Genomic DNA, 9206 nt, shown 5'->3' with positions numbered 1-9206 from the left:
TAAGATAGAGCATATGTGGAAGTTTTGTGCTTTAAAATCAGTCTGTGTGTGAACGTGAACAGTGTGAATTACAACCAACAGTAGTTCTAATGTGAATGTTTATACCACGAGTTATTTTTTTTAATAAATTGGTGACGAGACTTAATCAGCGACTGAGTGCATCATCATGGAGGGACATTACATTGGTGTCAGAAGTATTGGATTTGCCATTGCTTTCCTGTTTTGCATGCAATAATTGACGGCGACCCAGCCAGTTGCAGGGCACACAGAGACAGACTACACACTCGTCCATTCACACCTAGGGAAATTTTTAACCGGCCAATTCACCTGACACGCATGTCTTTTGAATGTCAGAGGAAAACAACAGTCCTCGAAGGGAACCCAGAACATGCAAACTCCGCACGGGGATGCTGCAGAAGCTGGAACTGAAGCCTGAACCTTCACATCCTGGAGCCGCCTTGCCAGCCCTTAACCATATTTCATTATTATCATTATTGTTAAAATTATATGTATTTGCACAACCACTATAAAAATAAATCTGACTTGACTAGTGATTTTGTTCCCATGTTGTTTGATCAAACAAATCCCTTTTCAGACTCAAGAATGGATCTGCCAGCTCATCATTGTTGAGTAATTACACAGTTTGAGATGGAATGCTGTCCAACACTATGTGTGCATAGTGTTAATTACTAACAAAGAAAATATGCAGGTTGGCATGTACAATACGTTCACAAGGATCACTAATTTATTCTTTGAGTTGATACATCTCTTCTCATTGATGCTAATATTAAACTTCTTTATGGGCTTGTAAAATTCACAAAAGAATGGCTGACAGGACTGTTTATTGCAAAGCTTAATCAAAATAAATGTCACTCTTTAATATTTCCGTATCTTGCAAAATGTGTTGCATGACAGCTAACAACGGTGTAAGAATTAAGAATACCACAAAAGCATGACTCTCCTGTATCTTTGCAAATAATATATATATATATATATATATATATATATATATATATATATGAAATTTTATTCTGAAATTTTGGTTTATTCTTATATCATTCCAGAAAATAAAATAAAGATCATGAAATAAAAAAAAACTTTATTACAGCATTTGAATTTTATGATAAAGTGTTGTATTTGATGTTATTGCAAAGTGCTCCACACTGCAACGGTACAACTTTTTTTTTTTTGTATGCTGATTAAGTGTTATTCAGTTTACTTACAACAATTCCTTTCAACATCCATTAGGCTACATTGAATAACCCACACAAACATTTTGCTAAGATGAGCTATTAGAGTCTGAAAATGTGTGCATCCTTGTTGCAGACATACTTGTCATTCACGCTGCACATTTGAGTATCCCAAAGTCCATCTGTAAAAACAAAACAAAGTTTATGTTTTGCAGTATTGCATTTGTATCACTCGAATTGACTTACCCCGCTCATCCAACGATCCACAATTATTATGACCATCTGGCGTTCCATCAAATTTAAGGAAATCTACAAGTGTGCCATCAGTCCATATGTAGTCGTCACTCTGAAACACAAAGTGACATTTCAAAACCGAGGTGGTGGAAAGAGTGTGTAAAAGACAATTGCAAAGGAACGGTTTGGGATGAAAGTTATATTATTATTATTAAAGCTTTGAAAACTCTCTCGGTGTACCGTCTTTCTTCGTAAATATGTGTAACCATGTATAATATGTATTTGCAACTGTATGTTTTTGTAATGTATTTATTTAAGAGATTTATTCTGTTATGTGTTCTACGAGCAAATCAAAAAGAAGGGGCGGAGCAAACGCGGGCTGATGGGAAGTGGGGTAAAGCTGAGTTACCGGTAGATCTGTCTGTTGTCGCAGCGGACAATAGTGGATATATATTTTTCCCACCCTTAACTTTGGAAATATACATTTTGTTTTCTTGGATTACTTTCAACAGGACCCGGACTTTACAAGTCTGCATCATACGTTAATTACGGGTATCATTTTCCATTTATGATGCCGATTGTGGTAGGTCTGTTAAAAAAAACATACCCGAACCAAGTGTAGTAGCCATGATCTTTGATTTTTGCTATCCGGAGATGGAATAAGAGCTTGCTCTGTCCACTCCACGCATCGGCCCGGTATTGCAGTACCTCCGGGAACGGTGCATTCGCAATGATCGCAGCAAGGCTTTAGGGCTAGGACCTTAGCTTGGCCTTTTGGCTGAGAGTAAGTGTCCCGGCTCCTAGGCTTTGTAGCGTATTATGAACTGACCGATAACGGATAATGGATAATGAATAACGAAGATAGAACAATAACCCTTAAAAACCCCAAACCCCACCATTGTGGAACTTACAGCCTGGTCTGGGTTAAACTTGTGATTGTGTCACGAGTTTTAATGCATGCGCACGCGGCTTGTATAGAGGTGCGGCTTGTGTAAGTACAAAAGTGGCAAATCACTTGAAAAGTGGTGGGTGCGGCTTATTAATCAGGTGCGCTCTTTAGTCCGGATTTTACGGTACTCAAGAATGCTTTTTCTCCCCAAAAACTCTCTCCCATGCCATGCTCTCATCACTAATATTGTTGTCAGGTCTATTGTGGAAGTCCTCTTACATGTTAAACGATTTAAAATTTAGTTTTTCGGCTCGGCTCAGTTTTTTTTTGTTGCTTTAATCCCCACATAACCAATAATTATGTAATCTAATGCACATAATGACTCAAAAGGGGAAAAATAGAAAACAAAATATAAAACCCGGGAAAAAATATGATAAAATACAAAAGGTAAGTCAAGGCAAGTCATGTTTCCTTGTATAGCCCTTAATCACAACGAGTCTCAAATGGCTTCAAGGACCACAGACAAAATAATTTTAAAATTTTTAGCTCAATAAATTTAAAGTTAAAAAAGCAGAATATTGACCAACCACAACAGGAAATAATGCGTCTCGGAGGGAACCAGCTGTTGATTGATGGGTAGCCGGATCCCTTCGATCACTTACAAGATCCAGCTCATAGAGACGTTTCGTTCAGCAATACACAAATCGGGTGCTGTCAAAACTCAGCCCGCTTTGGGAAATACTATTCGTTATCGCTATCTAACAAAACTGGTAGTTACTTTTTTTTGTAAGTTGACATAGTCCGAAAAGAAATGATGTGGCGGTTGCCGTAATGCAGTCAAAGTAACGCCCCGCTCTTGACCGTCAGTAACGATAATGATGTTGTAACAGCGGAAGAATAATTGGTTAGATTACCCCGTGACTGAGAAAATAGCACTGTTATATAGCAGCGTTATCTATAATGTCGTTATTATCAACACTGCTCATGACACAGGCATCAATCACAAAGTTCCTAGTGGTGAATGTCTCACCTCAACAGTATCATGTAGTCCAATCCAAGCCCGAGCCATATTGTTACCTGCCAGAATAAGGTGCAGGACAACTGCATTTTCCACGTCACTGTGGATAGAAACCAGATTCCCACCAAGGATGTTGCAGACGGCCTGATGGAAAGAAAAACACTTTTTACTCTCTAGACTGAGATATTTTGACTCAGTGCCGGGCCGTGCATTTAACACCTTGGTCTTCAGCTCCAGTTTGAATTAGTGATGTGTTGTTCACTATTTTTTCTATTTTATTTGTGAGCACTCGGGTGGAATCGAGGTGATCTTGGTCGACCCGAAGGGCCGCGTGAACGTGCGACACGAAAGGACAATCTTTTGTCACAGAATCCATGTTAAAAAGACTGAATAAACAGCCAAAAAAAGAACAATGATGGTGGGTAATAATAAAAACAAAACTCAACCTGATTGGCATTTTAGGCCGGACCGTCCCAAAATTCAAATCGGGTCAGGTTGGGCCTAAGTTATTATCTCAAGGCTGAGAATGGTTGATAAAATATTTTCCAGTTTGCCAAAGGCTTGCTCGCTTTGGAGTTGTCCGACCTTTTGCTATTATATCAACACAACAATATGTTTCCTTGCGCAGCTCGGTGATTTCAAGTTTAACGGCTGTCGGCACGAAGACTTTGGTATCTTACAACCCCGGAGCCAATCATTGTTTGTGAAAATCGTAACGTTTCCCAATGCTCAGGATGTGCTAAACCAACAGCTTTCTCGAAGACTGATATTTGGATATATATATGTATGTATACCGTAAATTTCGGACTATAAGCCGCTACTTTTTTCCCAAGCTTTCAACCCTGCGGCTTATTCAGTGATGCGGCCAATTTATGTAAGTTTTCTAACAGGCGCCAGCGGCGCTCGAGAACAAAAGGTAAGATTTAGACCGGTGGAATATAAGCGCCGAGGAAGACTGCAACTTCTTGGCTTGTGCATGAATTAAATTAGCGTAAACATACCCTCATCATGCAAAATGCAAAAAGAAAGGCACATCAAAAAATCCACCATCACCAACGGGTTCCGAAAAGCCGGTCTGCTGCGTAACGGAGAGGAGGGCACAGAATCAGGAGTTCCAGCGACAGTGACAGCGTGAGTGAGGCTGCTGGAGCGTGGGACGACGTCTATATGACAAAGTTTATTTCCGACAGTGAGGAAGACGACTTTGATAACTTCAGTTCTCAGGAGGAAAACGAAGACGGTTTACCGAGATTTGTACCGTATGTTTTTTTAACAGACCCGTTTACTGTGTTGCGAGCGTGCTGCTAGCGTGTTGCTACCATTAACTGCCCTGTCACAGGCACCGTTTGGGATGAAAGTTATATAATTATTATTAAAGCTTTGAAAAATCTCTCTTTTTTATTATTATTATTTTTTTCTTCTCAAAAACAATTGCTTGAATACCAAAGCACAAACCTGGAAGCAGCAGAACCAGGGCAAATTGACAAAAGGACAACTAACAATTGGGAATTATTTGATAAGTATTAATGGGCAGAATTGCATTTTAGTCTCATAATTCCGAATTTTTTTAGAACAAAAGAGAAGGCCTTGCACACTCTGACGGTCCACCACAGTTTTGACTCTTGGCCAACATGTTCAATCAACTGTCAGATGGGACACTGACTGACACTGTCGTCGTACATACCTCGGCATCAGCAAAGTTCCTTGCTTCATCTTGGTAAATGTAACATTTCAAGTCCAGCTGAGTCCAGCCTTCGGGACAGCTTACATCTGAAACACAATTTTATCATTATTGTTGTTTTCAAAAGCAAATGAAACACATGAAATAAGTGTTATTTCAAGGTTGACACAAACAACCACTGACCTTTTAAATTGACAGGGAAAGACCACTTTGAAGACAAAGCAGAAATGGTTAAAATCATATTGAATAGTGAAACAAATACATTTGTTGTAACCGGTGGGTAAAAGTTTGACTTACGACTCCAGTCATCAGTCCACCAACCCCAATAAAGAGGTACAACCAGGCAAGAGCAATTGCCATCTGTAGAATTTTAGAAAATTAATTCTTAATCGTTCTTACCCCCTGATGATCATAATTCTACAGTTAAAATTGGTATTGCATTATTGTTTGACTCCTTGAAGTGTGACGCAACAATAAAATATAATTTATTCAAATGAGAGACTCACATCAAGTTGACTTCTTTGTTTGGTAGCCTTTGCAGATGTGATGTTTTGCACTGATTGACAGGAACAGTTGATTTTATACACTGGGTTTGGCCCTGTTGGAATGCAGGATGAGTCAAGCTGATTAGTGCAGTGAGAACAGCGGTAGGAGGGTTCCTCAATAATAAGCGTCTTTTTGACAAGCCGGTTCTTATAGAAATCTTGAAAACAAAACATGATCGGTGTTTTTTGGACAAGACAATACTTGGGTTACTGTAAAGATATGCGTAGATGGACATACATTAGATGTATGTGAGAACATAATTTTCACTTAACTCAAACAGTTGAAAAATTAAGAGTCCAGCAATGTATTGTTTTTCAGTCTTTCCAATAAGGTAATAGAATTATCCATATTATCAGTACTAAGCAAGTCCATGGATTGGATCGTTACGATTGTCTTGGGATTCTATCAGGTCTTACCATTTTAACAAACACTATAATGATCTTGTTATTTAAGAGCAAGATTATAAACATATTATAACTTTGTAATCGCATCGAATTGAGTTCATACTTAACACTGCTGACTTAAGCTTCAAAATATTGGACAATGGTAGGCATTTTACTTGTGTTGTTGACATTGTTATATTTGTACACAGACACCTCGCTCGCTCATTCACACCTAGGGACAACTTGGCCTGGCCAATTAACCTGACATGCATGTTTTTGGAATGCGGGCGGAAACCAGAGTACCCGGAGGAAACCCTCGCAAGCACGAGGAGAACATGCTACATATATATATATATATATATATATATATATATATATATATATATATATATATACTGATCTGTGTAAAGGAAATAATGAATGGGGCCATGTATCAAGAAAATTGAGTGGAAATTTCCATCAGGAAAAGCATTGAAGATAAACTTGGCTTCGTCTTTCAGCATGGCAATGATCCCAAACACACAAATATGTGGTTTCGTAAGAAGTATTTTAAGGTCCCGGACTGGACAAGCCAGTCTCCATATCTGAACCCCATAGAAAATATGTGGACAGAGTTAAAAGTCTGTGAACCAACGACAGCCCCAAAACATCAATGCTCTGGAGGAGCTCTGCATGGAGGAATGGGCCCAGATGGCAGCAACAGTGTGTGAAAAGCTTTTACAGAAAATGTTAGGCTCTGTTGCCAACAAATAACAAATGTTTATGGCTTTTTGGGTCGAAAAGGTTACTGACCCCTGCACTAGAAGGTACTAATTATTCCACAGAGTCGCATTGAAATAAAAGATAATAGATCAAATAATGTGAGGTTAAAAAAGCAGCAATAGTTTCAACATAGTGTGTGAATGCTTGCCTAAATTGTTAGTGCAATTTTACTTTGTAATGATAGCGGAAATGAAAAATAATAGTAGTAATTAAAGTCCAATTAAAGTCGTGAGCTTAGCGCCAGCCAATCAACTTCGTGGAAAAGCGGAATGAGTAAACATATTCGGTGTCTATGAAATAAAACTGGTAAACTGTACTAAGTCAGCTTTCTGATGTTCGCAGGTAAACAGAGTTTGGAGAGTGGGTGCCTTGAAATGTGGAAGTAGAAGAAAACACAAACTTCAGACATTAGATTGTTTGGTTAAAGCTTGCCAGGGCTCCCATTTTGACAGCTTTCTCCCTTCATGCACAAAATGAATGCTAATCAGACGATCCGTGCACAAGCTCCCACTGCTTGCTGTGCGGTGGGCTGTGCAAAACGGTAAGGTTCTAAGCCCAATTTGGCATTTCCTCCTATCCCTTTAGATGAAGACAGAAAAGAGAGTGAGATACCTGCAATCAATCGAAGGGACTGGAATCTCTCAAATTACTCTAGGATTTGCCACAAGCTTTTTTTACAAGGTACATTTTTTGTATTTTCGAGCAATTTTATTCAAAGTATGTACGAGTCCCGTCAAAGACACTCAATGTAGCAACAAATAAGTTAGCTAGAGCTTCTGTAGCTAAGAATCATACTAACATGTATGCTAATGACCATACATGATAAACAATTTGAGCAGCTGTCTGTTTTTCCGTTTGGGATTTGAGATTTGATGGCACCCTGAATACAACATCTTAGCATGTACAGCTAATGTTAGTGTCTTACCTTTGCCATTATGAAGTAACTCCCCCTGTCAGCGCAGCAACACGTACCAGTAACCCAGCCTGCTATTAAGAACTGGTAAGCATCCAGGCTTCTTTTTTTCAAGATTAGCAACGGTGTAAGGGGATACTCCATTTACAATACAGTTGTACAGATGATCTGTACTGAAGTCAGGCAGACTTTGGTTGGATTCAAGTCAAGTCACATTTATTTGTATAGCCCTTAATCACAAGATTACAATTACACCATCGCCTGATCTTAAACCAACATTCAGGCAAGGAAAAACTCAAAACCTCAGCGTGAGGAAAAAAGAAATCTTGAGAAGGGACCTCACAAGTGGTAATCCCACTTCCAGGATGACCAGGCTGGAATAGATTTAGCATTGAGTTACAGTACACAAACATAGTACACATCAATAAAAGAGGACACTATGTAACATGTTGAAGATTGTCCATGAATTGCATGACAGCAACGATGCCTCAAGCCCAAAAATTCCATAATAGCAACGACGCAGCTTCCCATCTCTGCCGGCTGGACAATGCAGGCGTTGACATGCTTCAGGTCCGGACGCTGGTCCGCTATTCATCTCAAATCGTCCTTCTCCTTCATATCACCCCCAGCCAGACAGCCAGATCAGTGAATATGTCAGGAGGGCGAAGGTATGGGTCAGCCCGGCTATCTTCAGTTTCTCTAAATACTGTTTTTGTGCTTTTTGATAAGGTGACCTACCTCATTCGACAGCTACGCAGTATTAGTTTGACTAATCATTGCCAATGGTAATAAATATTTGAGATTGTTGTTGTAATTGTGTATTGTTTCCTGGCCTCACTCACAGGGAATACTGTTTGCTACGGTTAACTGCCGTCCGTCATGGCATCGCCACCTTTTGTTATGTGCTCATCGTCCTCTGTGTTGAAATGGTCAATACATTTTTGGGCAATCGCTACCTGAAGTCTGGAACCCATGGGCAATGCCAAAACACTGGGTTCCTTCTTGATGTTTTGCCAGGCCTTTAGAGCAGCAGCCTTGAATTGTTGCTTGTTTGTTTGTTGTTTAAGGTTTGTCTTGCGCAAGTAAAATGCTAGCTCAATTTGGTTGAAAAGTGGAGATTGACTTGGCTATTGCAGAATATTTCATTTCGTTGGCTTACTAAACTAGTTGGTTGCTTTTACTGTATGCTTTGGGGTCATTGTCCATCTGAAACGTTAAGCGTCTTCCGATTAACTTTGCAGCATTTGGATAAAAAAGGTAATCCCTGCATACAGAATTAATTCGGATACTATTAACTGTGTGGCAGCACGGCGACGCAGTGGTTAGCGCGCGTGCGGCACAGTTCTAAGGTCTTGGGAACCTCCTGTGTGGATTCAAATCCAGCTACCGGACTTCCTGAGCGGAGTTTGTATGTTCTCCCCGTGCTTGCGTGGGTTTCCTCCGGGCACTCCGGGGTCCTCCCACATTCCAAAGACATGCATTTCAGGTGGATTGGCCGGTCCAAATTGTCCCTAGGTGTGAATGAGGGAATGAGTTGTCTGTCCCCGTGTGTCCTGCGATTGGCTGGCAACCAGTTCAGGGTGTCCCCTG

The 9206-nt window shown here is 39.9% G+C and overlaps 1 protein-coding gene and 1 pseudogene across 1 annotated transcript; one reads left to right on the top strand and one right to left on the bottom strand.

The window, feature by feature from the left end:
* Positions 1-1292: 1292 nt before the first annotated feature.
* Positions 1293-8651, bottom strand: LOC148359174 (galactose-specific lectin nattectin-like). The gene is made up of 8 exons (XM_088344329.1): positions 8573-8651; positions 5519-5610; positions 5310-5372; positions 5196-5220; positions 5016-5101; positions 3344-3475; positions 1437-1536; positions 1293-1372 (listed from the first exon to the last, which is right to left on the bottom strand). The coding sequence occupies exons 3-8, from the start codon at positions 5370-5372 to the stop codon at positions 1293-1295; spliced, it is 486 nt and encodes a 161-aa protein (XP_088200455.1). The 5' UTR covers positions 5519-5610; positions 8573-8651.
* LOC148359175 (U2 spliceosomal RNA) lies at positions 1979-2154 on the top strand (annotated as a pseudogene).
* Positions 8652-9206: the final 555 nt, after the last annotated feature.

This window comes from Urocampus carinirostris, chromosome 9 (genome assembly GCF_059441175.1).
Source record: "Urocampus carinirostris isolate Australia breed hairy pipefish chromosome 9, RoL_Ucar_1.0, whole genome shotgun sequence".
NCBI classification, from domain to species: Eukaryota; Metazoa; Chordata; class Actinopteri; order Syngnathiformes; family Syngnathidae; genus Urocampus; species Urocampus carinirostris.
This window is presented reverse-complemented; position numbering and strand designations above follow the sequence as displayed.